The 20,940-nt window shown below is 55.2% G+C and overlaps 1 protein-coding gene across 3 annotated transcripts in view; it reads right to left on the reverse strand.

Moving 5' to 3' along the window:
* The window catches only part of DLGAP4 (DLG associated protein 4), a gene marked incomplete at both ends in the record, with an annotated part of 86,540 nt that extends 68,401 nt beyond the window's left edge, over positions 1 to 18,139 (reverse strand). For 2 of the 3 annotated variants that reach the window (XM_080716271.1, XM_080716272.1), the window contains 5 exons: positions 4,432 to 4,672; positions 7,901 to 7,951; positions 10,851 to 10,965; positions 13,631 to 13,875; positions 17,144 to 18,139. In XM_080716271.1, coding sequence (XP_080572397.1) covers positions 4,432 to 4,672; positions 7,901 to 7,951; positions 10,851 to 10,965; positions 13,631 to 13,875; positions 17,144 to 18,139 — 1,648 coding nt within the window. The remainder of the gene's footprint in view (positions 1 to 4,431; positions 4,673 to 7,900; positions 7,952 to 10,850; positions 10,966 to 13,630; positions 13,876 to 17,143) is intronic. The other variant, XM_080716273.1, reaches the window with a different exon arrangement.
* Between the last annotated feature and the right edge of the window lie 2,801 nt (positions 18,140 to 20,940).

The following is a 20,940-nucleotide window of genomic DNA, read 5'->3' on the forward strand; positions in this document are numbered from 1 at the left end:
TTATGTAAGGGTCAAAATTCTTGGTGAAACTGTCATCTACAGTTGAGGAGAATATACAGATTCGGGCATGATAGTCTCCAGGCAAAATATTGAATGCGAGAGCTAGCTCCTTTGGGCTGCATTTGATAAAGACTTACAAGAAAGAAGAGCGGGTCAGGTGTGGTGGTGTGTGCTGTAATCCCGATACCTGGGAGACAGGAGGATTACGGTTACAGGTGCACAGTTAGCTGAACTTAGTGAGACTGCCAGAAACATAGTACTTAAATAGAAAGAAAGAAAAAGTAACAAAAAAGGAAAGAAAGAGAGGAACTCACAAAAGAAATAGACAATCTGTAGGGAGTATTTAGAGTAAATAGAGAGTCCAGAACTTGCTGAGTTAGAAAATAAATCTGTCAACTCCCATCTCTCCAGCCAGTAAATCATTCTCAAATTGAGATACAGCCTGGGGACAAGAACCAAACCAAGGTCATAGCCAGTTAAGATACAGCAAGGGGCCAGAGCCAATCAAGGGTGTGGTTATATAACACTTTTTAGTAACACCCTATAGGCCACATCTGGTAGCTATTTTTGGCTGGCTAAAGAGCTTAAAGAGTGTATAGAAAGCTTAAGGGCATGGTCCTGCAGAAGCCCGCTATACCCACAGCAGGCACAATTAAGTCTAGAGAGGGACAGGACTCAAAAATAATTACGGGTGTGGCTCTGGCACATGAAGTTACATGGAACCAAATATATAGAAAACCCACAAACTGTTTGGGGTGGGTGTATGGGTAACAGCGATCTGCTTATACTAAAGGAAGAGAACTCTCTCAAAAATATACAAGGACATATCGTTTCCTGGCTTTCTTCAGGGAGGCAGCAGGCTTAAGAAAGGCATTCAGCTACCCAGAGATCATATTCTCCAGTGTAGGAGACAAACGGGATGGCTCCCTAATTCCAGAGTATCTGCCCAACAAGGTTCCCAGAATGACTTCGGAACCACCACAAAGACTCTGAGTTCTCCCCTTTCTGAACAGGAAATGTGAATGCCCTCATCTTCTTGTGTGTGTGTGTGTGTGTGTGTGTGTGTGTGTGTGTGTGTGGTGCTGGGGATGGAACTCAGGAGCATTCTACTTCCAAGCTACACGCCCAGCACTTTTTGTTTTGTTTTGAAACAGGGTCTTCCTAGGTTGCTGAGTCTTGCTACTTGCCAAGGCTGTGCTTGAACCTGCGATCCTCTTGTCTCCACCTCCCAGTACTGTGATTACAGATGTGCGCTACCGTGCCCAGCTACCCTGTCCCTGTTTTACCAAAGTATGCTGTGCATGTGGGGGGGTTGGCTTTTTACATCATAGGTTGGTCATTCACGAGGAGCCATAACCAGACCTGACGGACCATGAGCTCTCGATGCCATGATGGAGTGACATTTGGGGGGTTTGGAGGGTAAGTGGGAGGCAGGTGAAGAGAGACTGAACCACAGCTGACTGAATTACTGATCGCCAGTCTTCACCCTCTCTGCTATACATCCTTTGCTATACCCGTGCAGTTTCTTACACAAAGGCAAACGGTTGACCCTGAGCTCAGTTATGCACCTTGTTTGGACAACAGGATGTTAACAGATGTTACTGAAGCCGGGGCCTTGGACGTGGGTATGCAGTTGGTCACGCTTGCTCTCTTGCCTTCTGCCCTCTCCACAAGGAGAACATGCCCCGGCTAGGTCACTGATCCCAGGAGGAGCTGTTGGTCCCAGGAGAAGGATGAGAAACGTGGAATTGAGCTGTCCTCGCTGACAAACTTGGGAGCGAGGAACACATGGTAATTGCTTCATCGCACTGATTTTTGTGGTTGCTTGTTATGCAGCGTTATGAGACAAGAGGTGACCAAGAGGGTTCTGGGACATGAAGCCCATTGTATGGCTTCAGTTCATTCCTGAGTCATTGGGGTTGGAGGGAACCAGCAAGTGAGGGTTTATTTGCAGAGAAATACTGGGGATGCTGTGTGTCCCTCCAGACCCACCTCATGCTTCGAGGACTTGTGAGGGCCGTGAGAACGTGGGGACGCCATCCTTAACCAGAGGTCCCCACGGGACTGCAGCAGCCTCCTGGGAGAGCCTGGCCCGGCTCCCTGGATTTGGAGGTCACAGGACCACAGCCTCAACACCAGCCTGGAGACCTCTAAAGTACAGAGGCTGGCAGGGCTAGAAGGAAGGCTACAGCAGACCAACCCAGACCGTCCAAGTTCCACAAAGCCCAAAGCCCCCATTTCAAATGGTTTAAGTGATCGTGAAGGGAGGAAGTGGGGAAAGAGTTGTCTCCAGAGGATTCTGCCCAGATGCCTGACTGGCAGGCAGAGCCCCGGGCACAAAGGCTGAGTGGGGAGGAGGAACCACCAGGTGGAGAAGGGGAGGGTGAGAGAAGCAGAGGGCTGTTGGGAGCAGTGGGGGTAAAGGGGCATTGCCCATGCTGGAAAAGAAGGCACCAGAAAGACCCTTCAGGGTCAAAGAGCCAGCACACACCATCAGCCATTCAGAGTCCCACGGCCACTCGACACCTGCCTGATACATTTTCTTCCCACCTGGGGAACCAGCAATGGCCACTGGTGTATAAGCACAAAGAAGACACTGACCACACTGGCTCCCAGCCATGGATGGCCGGCCCCGCTGTGGGTGCATGGCATTTGAAGTTCTGAAATGACACCACACTGGACCTTTTGTGTGTGTAGTGCTGGAGATTGGACCCGGTGCATTCCACCTCCAAGCTACACCCCCAGACTTGTCTTTTTTTTTTTTTGCGGTATTGGGGATGGAACCCAGGGGCATTGTACCTCTGAGCTACACCCCAGCCCTATTTTTTTATTCTTTACTTTGAAACAGGGTCTCACTGAGTTGTGAAAGCCCTCACTAAGTAGTAGCTGAGGCTGGCCACGAACCGCCATCCTCTTGTCTCAGCCTCCCAAATGGTGGGATTACAAGTGAGAGCCACCACTCCTGGCTCTCCAGACCTATCTTATCTTTAATTCAGAAACAGTATTTGTCTAAGTTGCTGAGAGCCTCGCTAAGTTGCTAAGGCTGGCGGAGAACCTGTGATCCTCCTGTCTCAGCCTCCCAAGTACTGGGATTATAGGTGTGCACCACCACATGCACATCCACATCCGCATCTGGATTCGTGTGAAAGTGAGATTGATCCTTAAGTCCTAAACGTGACTGGGAGCCGGGCGTGGTGGTGCACGCTTGTCATCCCCGCCCTTGGGAGGCAGAGACAGGAGGATCGCGCAGGTTCGAAGCCAGCCGCGCGCGCTGGCTTAGGAGACCCTGTTTCCAAATAAAAATGTAAAAATAGGTCTGGGAGTGTAGCCCGGAGATAGAAGGGCTTCCAGGTAACCCCAGTTACCGCCAAAAAAAAAAAAATAATAAATAAAATAAACAAAATAAATAAAATAAAAGTGACTGGAAGAGCTCAGATCTACCCAGCTGCCACCCAGGGTGGGTGGCTTGGACGGCAATAGTGGTGGTCACTCACTGTTCTGCCCCTGTAAGACTAGCTCACTTAATCAGTAGGGCGGTTACCTGTGTGTAGAGTGTCTATGTGATGCAAGTTCACTTACTGACATCAAACACTAGTTAGGCACTTAAGCTAGCCGTCAGCTCTTCCCGCACGATCCCATCCTGACTGCCCTTGACTGTCAGGAAGCTCACTGTGGAGTCTGAGAAGCAGTCCTAACGGCTGGCTACCGCTGGTCATGTTCCTTCCACGAAATGTTTAGACAGGGCGTCGCATGAGGCAGGAGTGAGACGCGACGGGTGAGCCCCCCGGGAGCTCTCGGGGTCTGGCTTATACCCTCAATTTATAGGTGGAGAAAGTGAGATTCAGGGAGAAGAATTAGCTGGTTAGGGAAGCTCAGAGCTCTCTCTACTAAACCAGAAATGGATTTTTTTTCCTTGGTCCCGATTCCTAAAGTTGCACAGGGCCTCCTTCTTCCTGTGGTCATGCGTGGTTTATCGTCAGAGGCGTTAGAACAAGAGCCAGGAAGCGTGGGTTATCACTGGTGGGAAAGGTGAGAGACCTGGAAAGGGCTCCTTCACACAGATCTCATGCTAGCTGCAGGCTCTGCCTCCCTGCGGGACTCGATCCTCCCCAACAGGGAGTGGCTCCAGTGAGCCCCAACTACAGCAGGTGGCACCTCCAAACCAGAATGCAACCAAGGATTCTAGGAGCCGCAGCCCTCTCTAACACCTGCAGCCCCCACCTCATTCTGCTTCTGCCATCCCTGGTGTGAGCTCCAGTTCCCCCACTGGTGGGGAACGCAGCCCGAGGCCTCCTGCTTTGCTCCTAGCCATCCTTCCCAGCGATGGCTGGCCCACTCTGAATGTCTCCCAGGCATCTCCCCCAGGCCTGAGTCCTGGGTCCCCTTCAAAGCCAAAACACTCCACACCGTCTCCTCCACCCTGGTACTCACTTGGAAGCGTGCGACTGTTGCTGAGGCTGCCGGTGCTATGCGGCGGGGAGAGGGACTGCAGGGAGACACTGTCCTCCTCCTGCGAGCAGCCCGCCTGGATGGCGCGTAGGTAGCTGTGGCTGCGGGAGCGGAAGTAGCTGGGCAGCGGCAGGTCCAGCGCCTCTGCCGCGGTGGACTCTGCCTCGCTGCAGGCCGACTCGCAGGCCGCCTCGTACTGGTCGCTCAGGTCCGCCTCCCGCACCTGTCGGGCAAGGGCAGCCGTCAGGGCCAGCGCTGCCCGTGTGGGAGGGGTGCGTGGTGGTCGGCTTGCTGCAAGGCCAAACCCCAGCCAACCCCCCTCCCAGCTCACCCGGGGCACGGCCTGGGCAGATGGAGCTCTTCATAAGGAAATAGCCCCTCTCAGCCCTCTGGGCCTCAATTTCCTCATCTCTACAATAAGGAGAAAGCTGGAATATGGCAGGAGGTTAACTAGATGATATCTTATGTGTCCACACTGACTAACACAGATTTTTAAGGTCATAACTGAATTTGGCGGTAAAAGAAGTCTATAATCAATCAGTAATGTCTGCCCCGGGTGTTCGCAGGTGGGCTGAATATTTATCACTATATGGTCTAAACTCTTCATTTTACAAACAAACAACAAAAAACTCTCTTGAGGCCCATGTGTCAGGGTAAATGAGGAACGGGAAGAACCAACAAATATGTACGTAGGAAGATTAATGCAGCCCTGGTTTACATTCTGGGTGCGGGGGAGGGGGTCTGGAATGGCGGCAAGGGCCACGGAGGATGCCAGTGCAACAGCCTGATGAGGAGAGGCGAGACTGGAATGATGGTAGTAGCCGTGCAGATTGATTAGTGATGTCTGCCACGGGCAGTATTGAGAATGGTGGTGGGTATGCTATCTGCCATCTACTAAGTCATCCTCATTAGGATGGTTTCATTTCCTGCAGAGATGATGCTCTAGGATCCTACAGAGCTGAAGCTGGGAGTGTGAGCATGGAGGGGGTCTTACCATACATATACTCTGAGGGTTCTGGAAGGGTTTTCTTTTTCTTTTCTCTTTCTTTCTTTCTTTCTTTCTTTCTTTCTTTCTTTCTTTCTTTTTTTTTTGGTACTGGGGATAGAATCCAGGGGCATTCTATCTCCGAGTTACACCCCTAGTCCTGATTTTCAGTCTATATATTTTTTGAAACAGGGTCTCACTGAGTTGCAAGGGGCCTCGCCAAGTAGCTGAGGCTGTCAGTGAACCGTGATCCTCCGGTCTCCACCTCCTGATGGAAGGGTTTTCTTACCCTTCTCAGGCTATCTTGGTAGGTAGGACCACATAGTACGTGGGGTAATTGGTTGGCTAAAGATGGACACTGGGCGGAGGCCCTGAGGGGAGGCTGGGGCTAGAGGAGAGAGTACGAGCTAACTGAGCGCCCTGTGGAGGAAGAGATGGGTCTGGGCTGTGGGCCAGCTCTGACCCCGCTGCCTGGCCTCTGGCCCCCGCTGTCTCTGGGCCTGTCTTTCCTCGTCTACACGGAAGGGACTGGTCTGGGTGCTTTCCTGTATGTACACCAGGTAAAGTGACTGCACAATCCTCGCACCCAGTGCGAAAGTCTGCATCTGTGCTGTCCAATATGGTATCACTAGCTGTATGTGGCTATTTAGATTAAAATCATTGAGAATTAAATAGAGTTCTGTGGTCATACCAGGTACATTTCACTTGTTCCAAAGTCACTGTGACTGGTGACTGGCTACTTTGAACAAGCATGGATTGGAGAACATCTTCCACTGCAGACAGTTTTTAAAAAATTATTGTTGTTATTTGTACTAAGGATCGAACCCAGAGGCATTCTATCTCTGAGCTGCACCCCCAGCCCTATTTTATTTTTTATTTTGAAACAGGGTCTAAGTTGCTGAGGCTGGCCTCAAACCCGCAGTCCTCCTGTCTCAGCCTCCCAAATCCTGGGATTATGAGTATGCACCACAACACCTGGATATTTAACAGGGTCTTGTTAAGTTGCTAAGAATCTCACTAAGTTGCTGAAGCTGGCCTCAAACCTGAGATCCTCCTGTCTCAGCTTCCAAGTATTGGGATTACAGACATGCACCACTATGCTTGGATAAACAGGTATAGTACGGCAAGGTCTTGCTGTGGGGTTGGGCACAGCTCTGGAGCCGGGCTGCCAGGGCCTCCGACCTGGCCCATCATCTCCTCGTGGCATGAATGCAGCCCAGTCAGTCACTGCATGTAGAAAGTGGGGCTACAGTCTCAATTCCAGAGCGTCAAGAGCCAATGAAATAACTCCTATCACGTGCTCAGGAGAGGGTCCAGGAGAGTAAGGACCTGGTCACCTGCACTGTCAACGCAGGCAGCCACGTGCTAAGCACACGGATTTCCAGACGTTGACTAAGATGCTCCCAAGTACAGGCAGGGCAGCCAGTCAGTGCTGCTGGCGCCAGTCGTGTGTTGCTGAGGACGGACTGCGCAGGCACTGCCCTGCCTCAGGGGCTCGCGTGCTAACACGTCATATCCTTTGCTCAGACCTACTGAAGTCAGGGCAGGAAGAGGTTGCTGGCCCACTGTGGGCTCCCGAAAGACTCTCTGGAATAGTGTGCTCAAGAGGAACTCATGGTTCCTAGGACGCAGGGGAGGGACACAGGCATCCACGGCTGGCATGAGGAGAGCGTCAGCCTTGCCCCTTTGGGATGGTGGCCTTGGATCAAGGCCTGTTTGACTGTTCAAGGCTACAGTGAGAGGCTGAGTCAGGAGCAGCCTTCCCGCCCAACTTTCTGGTCTTGGGGCTGGGGTGGGGGAGCTGAAAACTCTTTGATTCAGGTCAATACCCCAATGTCCTTAAAGGACCTGCTGGGGCTCTGGAAAGGAGGAAGGTCAGGGCTGTGGTATTAGCTGGCAGGTCCAAGTCCCTGAACTATCCAGGAAAAAGTCTCCTCAGGCCTGCCTAGGCTTTGGGAAGGAGAAGAGGGAGCCAGAGGACTTTTGAGGAACACCTCCCATTGTCCTGTTTTTTTTTTTTGTTGTTGTTGTTTTGTTTGTGGTGCTGAAGATTGAACCCAGGGGCATTCTACTCCAAGCTACACCTCCAGCCCTATTTTATTTTTTATAGGGAAACAGGGTCTCATTAAGTTGCTGAGAGCCTCACTTAGTAGCTGAGGCTTGCCCCGGACCTACAATCCTCCTGTCTCAGCCTCCCAATACTGGGCTTACAGGCGTGTGCCATTGCACCCGACTTCTTTTCCATTTTTGAGAAGAGGAAACCGAGGCACCCAGAAGTGAAGCAACAGGGGTGGGGTGGAGGGCCGGGACCCCGGTGTGGCCTTGGCCCCATCCCCACTGGAGGCAGCTTCCTAGCACGGGTCTGCGTGTACTGCCCAGGTGAGGTGCCAGGACCCCTTGGATGCAGGCCCAAGACCCAGGCCTGGACCCCAGACTGGGGTGCATGAGAATGGGAAACATACTGACCTGCTGCTCATGGCCAAACAACTGGGGTATCAGGGAGGCCTGTCCAAAAATCTGCAGGAAAGAGAGGGTGAGGGTTAAGGGAGGGCCGGGGCTGGGGTACTCAGGCTCTGGTGCAAGAAAACTGAGACCGGCTGGCCTAACCTCCTCCCCAGACTGGCTGGAGCCAGCTGCTGGGAGGTTTCACTTGGCTTCCTGCAGGGATGGGATGGGAGGTCCAATCCTGGGGCTGGCCATCACTGAGGACTTATAATCTGTTGTTTGCCAGTCTTTCCCTTGGTCTAGCCCCCAGGCGGGCAGCCCACCTGGAGACACAGTCAGGGATGGTCCTAGAGCCTTCTCCTCCCCAGGCCGGGACGTCTCTGACTCTGGGCCACTTAGTCGGCCCAGTGATTCAACCTTCTGGGCTTGAGGGTCGGGAAGGGTGGTCAGAGACCCTGGATGAGGAGAGCCGGGGCTGGGAGGGAGTGGTAGGTGAGACCTGCCTGGGTCCCCAGCCTGGCCGAAGGTGTTGGAGGTGCTGGGGCCGGGCGGGGGTGGAGGTGGGTGTGAGAGACGCATGTAGATGGAGACACACCTGAGAGAAGAGGGGAAGAATGTGAATGAGGGGAGCAAACACAGAGGAGCACAGACGGAGGACACGGAGGGAACAGCTGCCCAGCACACACCTGTGGCCGGCACCATCCCACGTGCCGGGAACACTGAGGGCACAAGCCGGCGCGGGAGCGTGGGGCGGAGGGCTACTGAAGATAGGACGGGGATGGCCTCTCTGGGGAGCTGACATTTGAGCCAAGACCTGAGACACGATTCAAGACTGAGGGAGGGGCTCCGGGAGAGGGGCCGGCATACGAGTGGGAGCAGAAGGGGGCCGTGAGGCCGGAGCAGGGTAAGGGACAGGCCCCGGGACCAGGCTGGCTCTGGGTCTGCCAGGGCCTCGCAGGCCCAAGCCAGGACTCAGCTTCCCTTCTGGGTGAGGTGGGAGCCACTGGAGGGCTTGGTGCCAAGGCCAGGTGGGATCTGACTTACACACTCCTGGCGGCTGAGAATGGGCTGGAGGGGCAGGCATGGCGGCCGGGTCAGCTATGAAGGTGGCAAGGGCACAGGGTCCCATTCCTGGGAGTCTAGAGGGCTGGGGGAAGGGATTGGTCAGGCCAGAAATAACGGAGTGGTGAGGAGTTTGAGTTCTCAAGAGCCCTCTCCTCTCTCTGTTTTTTTTCAGTACCAAGGATTGAACCCAGGGATGCCTGACCATTGAGCTACATCCCAAACCCCACCCCCTTTTTGTGGTATTAGGAATTGTGTGTGTGTGTGTGCACATGAGAGAGAGAGAGAGAGGGAGAGAGAGAGAGAGAGAGAGAGAGAGAGAGAGAGAGAGAGAGAATGAATGAGAATGTGTGTGTTACTAAATTGAACCCAGGGGCATTCTATCTCCAAGCTATGACTCTATCCCTATCTTATTTTTTATTTGGAAACAGGGTCTCGTTAAATTGCTAAGAATCTCACTAAGTTGCTGCAGCTGGATTCAAACCTGTAATCCTCCTGGCTCAGCCTCCCAAGTACTGGGATTACAGGTGTGTGCCACCATGCCTAGTTGTGGTATTGAAGATCAAACCCAGGGGTGTTCTATCTCTGAACTACATCCCCAGCCCTATTTTATTTTTTATGTTGGAATGGAGTCTTGCTAAATTACCATGCACTGGCCTTGAATCTTTGATCCTCCTGTCTCAGCCTTCACAGTAATGGGATTAAAGGCATGTGCCACCATGCCTGGTTATCCCCAGTCCTTTTTAAAAAATTATTTTATTTTGAGATGGGGTCTCATTAAGTTGCCCGGGCTGGTCTCCAACTTGCAATCCTCCTGCCTCCGCCTGTTGAGTTGCTGGAATTACAGGCATGCAACATCATGCCTGGCGTCTCCTTTTCTTTCTTTTTGTGGTGCTGGGGATTGAACTCAAGGCACTGCACACAGTTGGCAAGCACTCTGCCACTGAGCCACATGTCCCCCTCTGTGCTTTCTCACGGGTCCCCTAGCCCTGGTTCTGGGCCTGCACGCCGCAGGCCATGGCCTGTTCCTGCCCAGAAAGGAGGCTGGGTCTTGCCTGGCGCCCTCACTGCCTGGTGTGCGGCTCCCTGCAGGCACGTGTCCTCTCGGGGCTCATCCCTCAGCCATGGCTGTGCTCCATTTACAAACCCCAAGGTGCTGCCTACGTGGCAGCGCTGGGGCCTGACGCCCACAGGTCCCTCCTCCCAGCTGTGTGACTCACCGCCGAGGCCTAGCGCCTCCTCTGGGAAGTGGGTCATGAACAGGGCCGCCTCTGGGTGGATGCGAGGGTTCACGCAGCGGACAGTGGTGAGGGAAATGTGCAGCAGAGTGCTTGGCACCGTGGTGTGTTAGTGGTGGGGCTGGCGGGGCCCGCAAGCCCGAATGCCACAGAGCTGGTGGGCACAGAGGCCCAGAGGAGAGAAGTAACTTGCCTGAGGTCACACAGCAAGATAGAACAACTGCTGTAAAGGTAGCTGCCCTCCGCTGAACACATTAAGATTTCCTCTTATTTATTCCTCATTAGACTCTAAAATAGGAATTATCACCCTCCTGTCTGAATCAGGAGATGGAGGCTTTGGGAGAGGAGGTGGCTTGGCTGGCTCCTACCACCAGTGACAGGGCGGGGACTCGACCCAGTCTCCCTTTCCCCTCCTCATGGCTGTGAGCACGAGGAGGGCGGCAAGGCCCAGACCCCACTGGCAGCAGTGGCGGGTGTCCTCTCTCGGGTCCTGAGCTCAGGAGGCCACGTGCGTCAGGCCCGTGACAATGACCTCCAGCCGCGGGACGGTCAGTGGAGCAGAGACACACAGAGGTGGCTTCAGGAACAAAGACGACACAACAGCGCCATGCAGACGTGGGGGCCGCCAGGCGGGTGCGGGGCTCCCCAGCCCCTGAGCTCCAGCCACCCACCTGGCTGATGCAGCTGGCGTCGTTGAGGCTGTCGCTGATGGGGTTGTAGTCCTCTTCCCAGCTAGGACACTTGGAAGGCAGCAGCATGTCCACCGAATCCAGGCGGTCCAGACTCCTGGGGCGGGGGAGCAGACAAGGCTCAGCCCACCCACTGTTCAGCCTGGGAAACTGAGGCCCAGGGGAGAAGCCTGGCCATGGTCATCCAGCAGCCGAGGGGAAAATGGAAGTCACCCTGGGCAGGGTGGGGCTAAGGGGAGCACTGGCAGCTTTTGGAGGCCTGGTCTGTTTATCTGGGTTAAACAGGGAGCCTTCATCTGTAATTCTGACCATGGCCACAAGATGGCAACACAAGCATGCATTTGACTTTATTTTATTTTATTTTATTTTTTTGGTACTGGGGATGGAACCCAGGGGCATTCTACCTCAGGCATTCTACCTCCGAGCTACACCCCCAGCCCTAATTCTTATTCTTTATTTTGAAACAGGGTCTCACTGAGTTGCAAAGGGCCTCACCAAGTAGTAGCTGAGGCTGTCTTTGAACCAGGATCCTCCTGTCTCAGCTTCCCAAATGCTGGGATTACAAGCGTGTGCCACCACACCTGGCTCATTTGACTGTTTTAAACAGAGGAGGATCTGGGGGCAGTTCCAGGGACTGGATAGAGGAGGTGGATTAAGCTGCCCGAAGGCCTTAGTTCCACTGTGATGCCCAGGTGGCTTCTACCAGGTCCCCGAGGACTCACCACTTACACCACTTATCCCTATGGCTTGGGCTCTTTGATCTTTTTTACATCTACCTAACACTGGGCCTTTCTCAATTATTACTCTGGAATCTGACAGCTCAGACCATTCACACAGGGAGCCTGGGCTGGAATCCAGCTTCTTCCACTGGGTGAACTGGGCAAGTTACCTCAACCTGCTTAAACCTCAGTGTCCTCACAAGTAGAACGGGGCTGACACTGCCAGCTGGGGCTGTGGTGAGGGTTTTTTTTTTTTTTTTTTTTTGGTGGTACTGGGGGTAGACCCAGAGGCTTTCTACCTCCGGACTATACTCCCAGACCTATTTTATATTTTATTTGGAAACAGGGTCTCACTAAGTTGCTGAGAGCCTCACTAAGTAGCTGAGGCTGGCTTCGAACCCGTGTGATCCTCCTGTCTCAGCTTCCCAAGCACGGGGATTACAAGCGTGCGCCACCATGCCCGGCTAGGGTTTTTTTTTTAAATGTGTGTGTGGTAGCCGGGCGTGGTGGCGCACGCTTGTAATCCCCGCGCTTGGGAGGCGGAGACAGGAGGATCGCGCAGGTTCAAAGCCAGCCGTGCTGGCATAAGAGACCCTGTTTCAAAAATATAAAATAGGTCTGGGAGTGTAGCCCGGAGGAAGAAGGGCTTCCAGGAACCCCAGTACCACCAAAAAAAAAAAAAAAGAAAAAAAAATGTGTGTGTGGTACTGGAGATTGAACCCAGGGACATTCTACCTCTGAGCTACATCCCCAGCCCTTTTTATTTTTTGTTTTGAAACAGACTTGCTAAGTTGTGGGAGACCTCCTTAAGTTGCTGAGGCTGGTCTTGAACCTGTGATTCTCCTGCCTCAGTCTCCCAAGTGCTGGGATTATAGGTGCCGCCACCGCCCAGCTGTGGTGAGGGTTTAGTGATACAGATAAGGCGAACTGGAGCGGGCACGGTGGCCAGTCAGCCAGTGTTAGTAGATGGCAGTGTTAATACTACTGGCTTGTTGCCCTCCACTCAAAACCTATGCCTTGATCCTGCCTGCCTCCCCACCTAATGCCCAATGGCCACTCAGAAACTGAAGGTTCTCAGACTAGAAGGGGTCGTAGAGGTCATCCAGATCCCTCACTTAAATGTGGGAAAACAGGCTCAGAGAGGGACCGCCTGGGGCTGGCTGTGGCCTCCTGAATGCTGCCTGGAGGCCTTTCCCGGCCTGAATCCTGGCTGCTGTGAGCACGCCGCCCCCTCCTGCCCTGCTGCCTGGCCTGGTCTCTTCCTTCTGTCCTGGTCTTCCCAGGCTTTCTGCTCCAGGAAGCCTTGGCTTGAGCCCCAGGAGCAGAAGAGCTAATGCTGCTCAAGGCTCCGAGCAGAGGCTGGAGCTCCGGGTGGGATCACAGGCAGGTGTTGGGAAGCGGAGGCTGGCTCTTTGACTTCGGGATTCGCTGCCCTCCTCAATCCTGGGGCCAGCCACAGGGATTCCTGACCGGCCAGGGCAGAGGCAGTGCGGGCACTAGTGATGGGGACTGCTAAGGGCAGGAGTGCCCAGTGAAGAAGGGCTCCCCTGAGCAGTTTCCCTGTGGGAGTGGAACTTACCTGCGGATGTGGCTCCTGTGGCAGTTTCCCTGGACCAGTCCCGCAGGTGAGGGTCTCATTATGGGCGGGGCTTACCCAAGGCCGAGGCTCAACTGCAGGTGGGAGTTCTAGACGCTCATGATGGGGCTCTTGGGGACGTGTCCCAGTGCAGGGCCAGCCTAAGCATGGGGCTCTCGGGCACAGCCAGTTTTAGGGCAGGTTCACTCGGGGCTGGGGCTTACAGGGGCAGGATTCACTTGTGTTCTGGGCTCTCGGGGGTGGCGGAGGGGAGGATAGCGAGGTTCCCGGGCGGGCGTACCTGCGAGAGGGCCACCTAGGGGCCGGGCGCGCGCGGTGGCTTTAGGCCTCCCACTCCCGCTCGCAGAGGGCGGGGCTTGCATGTGGGCGGGGCTCCCTTACGGGGCGGGCCTCTCGGCGCTCAAGACTCCCGAGTGGGCGGGGCCTGGGGCGGGGCTGCAGCTCACCTGCGGGGGTTGCTTTGCTCTCCCAGCGACTGCTGCGTGGCTCTCAGGTAGCTCTGGCGCCGCGCTGCGGTCTTGGGCGAGGGCTTGGGGCTGCCGCCGCCGGACTCGTCGCTGTCCTCGTCCCCCATGGCCTTGATGTAGCTGCCGCTGCGCATGCGCCGACACGGGATGGGGCCCTCTGCGGTGGCCTCTGCCTCACGGGGGGACAGCAGTGCGGTGCTCCACTCTCCACCGCCGCCGGGCACCTGCGGATGTGGGGAGGAGCGGACTCAGAGGGAGCGCATCCTGGAAAGGGCGTCCTGAAGGGTCGTTCTCGCCTATGGTGGCTGTACAATCATGGAAACCATCCTGCAGCATAGCAGAGCCCTGGGCTGGGAGGGAAGCCGGGTTCAAGGACCGGCTCGGCCACTACCCCTGTCCAGCCTCAGGTTTCCCTATGGCCCCCACTGGGTTTGCCCCAGCCCTGCCTGTGCTCACAGTGGCCTCGGGAGCAGCCACCATGGCCCTCGCTTCTCCGTGCCTTCGCGGGTATGGCTTGGGGCCCACTGCACAGAGAACACTGGACCGAGGAGGGAGTCACCTGCGGAGAGCCCCAGATCCCAACCACTGCCTGACCCTGGGATGGGGTCAGAGGTCCCTGGAGCATGGCAGGAGGGAGGGGCCCACAATCCATCCGAGTCCTTTGTCCCACAGATGGGGAAACTCAGGTACAGGTACTGAGCTGGAGGACGGGTGCAGTTTCCCACTGGGCCTCAGGGATCCCAGCCATGGCACAGGGCTGTGCCAGGCAAGGGAGGCCACGGCTGCCAGGGCAGTTACGGTGGCAGTAACCCGCTGAGGGGCCTCCGGGGTCTGTCGCTGCCGGCCGCTCCAGGCCAGGGCAGTGTCTGTCACACGAGTTAGTACGTACATCTCAGCACTCACATGTCTGGATTGCAAGCTGGGTTCTGACCCTCAGCCCGAGCACGTATGAACACATGCAGAGCCTGCACGCCCTTCCCCTGCACACCCTTCCCCTGCATGCCCCTCAGCCAGTGCCCCCGGCGGCCCACACGCCTCCAGGGACACACGCTAGGGCCACTTGTTCACATGCAAACCGAGCCTGAGGTCAGATAATGCTCTGCACTTTCCTGTCACAAGTCAATCAATTCCATTTCTGTTTAAATCAGTTTGGGATGGGTTTCCCGTCACTTATACCTGAAAAGGTTTAGAATGATATGAGCAGAAATAAAAATAGAGTTCACTCATATCTCACTGCCCAGGGAAACCATTATGAACGGTTTAACGACCAGCCTTCCGGACATTTCTCTGGCTAGAAATATACTTATATGTACTTTTTCATAAGAATGAAAAAGATCAGAGGCCGTCTAAGTGGAAGCCTAAGTGGCCTCCCATGCACATGTAACCTGCACACAGCAGGTGCACAGAGTACAGTCAGGTCAGCACTGCACACGCCCCTCACTCACCAGCAACCACTGCACGCAGCACCTCAGACGCCCAGGTCCTCAGGGGCAGCGCGCAGCACGGCCACTCCTCACAGCCACGACTGTGCGCTCCGGGTCGGCATGCCACACGTGCACCGCAGCCTTGCTCACACCCTCTCTGCCATGGCGGCCTCCCGCTGAGGGGTCCCAGGAGCCATCTCTGCCTTCCCGTGACCCTCCACTGACCGCCTCGCGGGTCACAGGGGCATGTGCATGCGACCATTACCACACTGGCCTTTGGGGACAGGGCCTTGCACATCGGTTATGGCCGGGATCCTCTCAGAAGCTCAGGTTGGTCCCAGGACGGCAGCGTCCAGCTGTGGGGCCTTTGGGAAATGTCTGGGTCTGGGGCTCTGGCCTCCTGATGGAGTCTCAGCTGGAGGGGCTACTGGGTGGTGGTGGAGACTCTGGGAGGGGGCTCGCTGGTGTGTGCTCTTGAAGGATGTATTTGGCCCCCGCTTCCTGGCAGCCACGAGCCGAGCATCTTTGCCCCATCAAACACTCCTCACCCTGAGCTCACCTTGCCACAGGTCCAGAAACAAAGGAGCCAAAGGGCAGTGGACAGAAACCTCTGAAACCACAAGCCAGACAACCCTTTTCTCCTCTAAGTTGACTGTTGTCGGGTATTTCGACACAGCGATGGAAAGCTAACTGACAGCATATCTACTGGGACCTGTTGCTGGCTCACCCGTTCACTCCCTGCCCCCCAGGTGGGCAGCACAGCAGGGCCTGCAGCGCCCCTTCTGGTGTTCCGGAGGCATCACCACGGATCGGATCTAACCTCCCTGTTCCGAGAGGAAGCCAGGTCACCCAGCAGGCTTCCCAACGTCTAAACTAAGGAAGTGAATTGAGAGCCACAGAGGCCCTAAATATATTTAAAAGGCTGCCTAGATTTCAATTTTTTCCTATTAAAAAAAAGCCAGCCTTCCTCCATAGTCTCACTGTTGCTGGAGTTTTATATAGAATGACAAGAACTCAGGCTTTTGTCAGACTTTGAAGTCCATCTCATTCAAAACGCATCTGGTGTGGCTTCCCAAGGGCTGGCCGGGCCTCTGCTCACATACCCCCTGGATGAAGCTCTCGCTCCCTGCCGCGCCAGGCCCTTTTGTTTGCAATCTGTAACTGTAACTTCCAGGTGCAGCACCAGGCCTTGTGCACCCCCACCCCAGCCGCCAGCTCAGGGCCACTGGCCCTCCCCAGAGCCCCCAGGACCATGCAGGGCAGTGATGCCCCGAGCCTTCTGCCTCAGTCAAGCTGCGTGGCCTCAGCAGGAAGGTTCCTCTGCCTAACGAGGAAAGTGCCAGTGTGGGAAAGAAGAAAGTGCCCTAAGCTGAGCAGCACCTGCTGGGCTGGCAGCCCCATCCCAGTCTCCCACCCTGACAGTCCATGTCCTCCTCTCTCAGCATCCTGGTTGTGGGACTATGTCTGGTTTTTGTTTTTTTTCCCCTGATACTAGGGATTGAACCCAGGGGCATTCTACCTCCAAGCTACATCCCCAGCCCTTTTACTGCTGAGTGAGACTTGCTGAGTTTGCCCAGTGGGACTCTCAGCAACGAAGACCCTGTTTCAAAAAATAAAAATCATAGCCGGGCATGGTGGCGCACGCTTGTCATCCCAGCATTCGGGAGGCTGAGACAGGAGGATCGTGGTTGAGGACAGCCTCAGCTACTACTTAGGGGGGCCCTTCGCAACTCAGTGAGACCCTGTTTCAAAATGAAGAATAAAAAATAGGGCTGGAGGTATAGCTTGGAGGTAGAAGGCCCCTGGGTTCCATCCCAGTACCGCGAAAATAAATAAATAAATAAATAAAATTTAAAAAAATATGAAAAGGGCTGGGGGTGTAGCTTGGAGGTAAAATGGCCCTGGTTTCAATCCTTAGTATCAAAAAAATAAAAGTGGAGGGAATCTTATTAGCAGGTCCCACCAGACACCCATTTCACAGCTGAGCAAACAAGCTCAGAATAAAGCCATTCCCCAGTGAATCTTCAGTACAACCGGGCTTCAACCCACCCCATCCCCGGCCACCCACCTGCAGGTAGTGGTAGGCGAGACCCTGGTGGCAGGACTTGGACTTCAGCAGGCTCTTATCCAAGGTGGCCGAGGTCTTCTGGCAGACCTCGTGCGCGTGGCTGAGGGTCAGAGTGGACCAGGAGCCCCGTTTGACATAGTTGGTGTCGGTGCCCACCCCGAGGCTGGGGCAGGCGGCGGGGGGCGCGGGCGGGGGTGGCGGGGCGGTCAGCTCGGTGGCGTTGTTCTTGGTGGACTTGAGCATGTGGCCGCTGATGGTGTTGTAGGCGTGCATGAAGTAGCGCGGCTGGCTGCGCTCCTGCCGCCGGCCCAGCGTCATCAGCCCCGAGGCCGGGCCGCTGCGGAAGGCGCCTCCCTCACCGTCCAAGTTGTCGTCGGAACTCCACCAGCCCGAGATGTTGGAGCGGCTGCGCCGTTTGGGCTCGCCGGCCTTGGCCCGCTCCTTGCTTTTGGCCCTGCGGCCCTTGCCGTCCTCCAGGCCACCTTTCTTGCTGCTGTTGCCACCGACCTTGCCCGCTGTGCCCTCCAGCGAGGGCGCCTTGGTGAAGAAGAGCCGCTGCACAGAGTGGACCAGGTGGCGGATGCGGCCGGGGCTCTCGCCCCGGGCCTTGGCCTCACCGCGGGGGAACTGGAGCGTGCTGAAGCCGTCACGGTGGATGGGCAGCTGCTTCTCAAACTGGTCCAGGAGGTTGGCGGGCAGCCGGTTGATCTTGGTGGCCTGGGCATGGCTGGGGAAGGGGCTCTCCTCTGGCACCTCAAAGTGGGAATTGTAGTGGATGCGGGGAAAGGTGCTGCTGGGCGGTGGCAGCTGGTTGTTGAGGGGGAAGAGACCGTCCCCTGGCAGGGTGTTCTGCCCGGGGAAGCGGGCCTCGCGGGCGAAGGCTTCCGTGGGTGACAGCAGGTAGGGGTTGCGGTCGGGCCCTGCAAACAGGGGCTCGTGAGGCGGGTCCAGGCTGTCAGAGAGGTGGCGGGGGCGGCTGTCACCGAGGCCTTTCATGATCCCGGCCCGTGGGGCAGGGGCCTTGCCCTAGCGGGGCACCCGGGTGGCCTCTCCCGGGCGGCAGCTGTCCTAGAAAGAGAAGACAGAGAGGGGTCAGCTGCTCAGCGGGATCTGGAGGGGCCAGGGCACCAGGATGGTCAGACCTCGGGGTTCAGAGGATCTCGGAGGTCAGGGGCCATGAGGTGGAGGATGGAGTCCGAGTGAAGGCCTAGGCCCTGGAGGTGTGAGTTACAACCAGAGACAGCCAGTGGCTGGACAGGACACTCTCCCCAATCCCAGCCTCAGGAACAGCTCTTCAGAATGACCCCAGCAAGCTGAGTTCGCACTCAGAGCTCTCGGTCTCCTGAGTGCTGCGTTGAACATAGGGGCACCCACGCCTCTCTCCCCATCTCTCTCCATAAGCTACACATAAAAGTGCACCTCCACATCCACTCTCTGTCTATACCCCCAAACTGCTACCCTCCAGGCCTGGGAAGGTCCCTGGCAGGTTGGTTTCCCATGGAAGATTCCACAGTGGCCCTGGAAGCAGGCTTGGGGTCATCTGGCCAGGATTCCTGGGGTCTCCAGGATCCAGGGTATGGTCGAAAGGGCTCCTGCTAGGCATGTTCCTTGGTCCCCTGAGTATTTTTTGTCTTATGACAAAGACTTTAGTCCCTTAGAGGGATACAGAGGCCTTGTAAAAAGTAGGACCTGGGTTTAGGCATGGTGGTACATACCTGTAATCCTAGTACTTGGGAGGCTGAGAAAGGAGGATCACAGGTTTGAGGACAACCTCAGCAACCTAGCGAGACCCTGTTTCAAAAACAAAAAATAAAAAAGGGCAGGAGATATAACTTAGAGATAAAATGCCCCTGGTTCACTCTCTAGTACCACTACCACCATATGCACACACACATGCGCGCGTACACACACACACACACACACACACACACACACACACACACAGTAGGACACAGTGCTGGGGGTTGTGGCGCAGTTTATAATCCCAGTACTTGAGAGGCTGAGATAGGGATTGCAGGTTCAAAACCAGCCTCATCTATTTAGTGAGGCCCTCTGCAACTTAGTGAGGACCTGTTTCAAAATAAAGAATAAAATACAGTGCTGGGGTGTAGCTCAGAGTAGAATGCCCCTGGGTTTCATCCCCAGGTACCGAAAAAAAAAAAAAAAAAAGCTTCACCTTTTGTCAGAGCCCCCACACCCACACCTCAGTTTCCTGGGATTACGTGTGTGCCACCATGCCCAGCTTTGTTCTGGTGACTTAATTCCTCCCTCTGAGCCTGTTTCCTCTTCAACAAGGATATGATAATATCTTCTTTTCTTTTCTGTGGTGCTGGGGATTGAACTAGAGGCATTCTACCTCGGAGCTACGCCCCTAGCCCACTTTGTCTTTTTGTTTGGAGTGCTGGGTTGCTGAGAGTTTTTGCTAAGTTTCTGAGGCCGTCCTCAAGTCTGCGATCCTCCTATCTTACCCTTCCAATTTGTGGAATTACAGGTGTGTGCCACCCGTTTGTGGTTGATCTTACTCCTCAAGATTAGGAGAAAGATTACTTGCACTGCAAACAGGAAGCCTCCGACACCCAGGTGCTTGATCCGCACCAGTCACCGTCTCCTCCCCCTTTGCTGGGCTCTTGGGGGCCGGCAGAGGCTCCAGCTGGGCGGCTGCGCAGCAGAGTGAGTGGGCGCAGCCGGAGCATCATTCAAGTCCCGGCTCTGCTACTCATTTGCTGAGTCCCGGGGCTGGTCTCTCCACCTCTCTAGGCCTCAGTTTACCCCTTCAGGCAGCAAAAGGTTTGCATGGGAATGGTGTGAGTGTCTGGACACACGGACTCCCTCGGTCAGGGCTCTGGGCTCACTGGGCCAGCTCTAGGCCACCCACTCCCAGCCAGAGCCTGACCTTGGGGAGGTCTTAAAATAGGCAGCCTTGGGCTCGAGGGACGCAGCTGGCTGCCTGGCTGCCTGTGTCAATGAGCTATACTTAGGCCCATCCGGGTGCCATAATTGCCTCTCATTAATACAAGCCTCATTGCCCTCGTGGAAACGCAGAGGAAATAGCAGAGCTGCTGCTTCTGAGCCTTCTCTCTCCCGTGCCTCTGCACCGCTCCCCGTCAGGCCACAGAATGGGGCCTCCCTGCCTACCCCGCCTCACCCTGGAGTGAGCCTGTGAGCGCAGCGGGCCGACTAGGGACAAGGCAGGGTCAGAGCCCAGTGTGGCCCCCTGAGGCAGACTCACCTGACTGCGCTGTCGCCATCCACAGCCTCCGCCATCCCTCTTCCCTCCTCTTGTGACGGTGGTGGTGCTGGAACTGAACCCTGAGGTGTGTTCTACCTCCGAGCTACAGCTCCAGACCTATTTTATATTTTATTTTATTTTATTTTATTTTATTTTATTTTATTTTTGTGTGTGTGGGTCTGGGGATGGAACCCAGGGGCATTTGACCTCCGAGCTACACCCCCTGCCCTATTTTTTATTCTTTATTTTGAAACCAGGTCTCACTGAGTTGCAGAGGGCCTCACTAAGTAGCTGAGGCTGTCCGCGAACCGTGATCCTCCAGGTCTCAGCCTCCCGAATGCTGGGATTACAAGCGTGCGCCACCACGCCCGGCTTATATTTTATTTGAAAACAGGGTCTCACTAAGCTGCTGAGGCTGGCTTTGAACCTATGATTCTCCTGTCTCGGCCTCCAAGTACTGGGATTACAAGTGTGCGCCACCACGCCCTGTTCCTATTTTATTTTTCATTTGGAAACAAGGTCTCGCTAAGTAGCTGAGGCTGGCTTTGAACTTGTAATCCCCCTGTTT

This window comes from Muscardinus avellanarius, assembly GCF_963383645.1.
Source record: "Muscardinus avellanarius genome assembly, chromosome: 19".
In the NCBI taxonomy this organism is placed as follows: Eukaryota; Metazoa; Chordata; class Mammalia; order Rodentia; family Gliridae; genus Muscardinus; species Muscardinus avellanarius.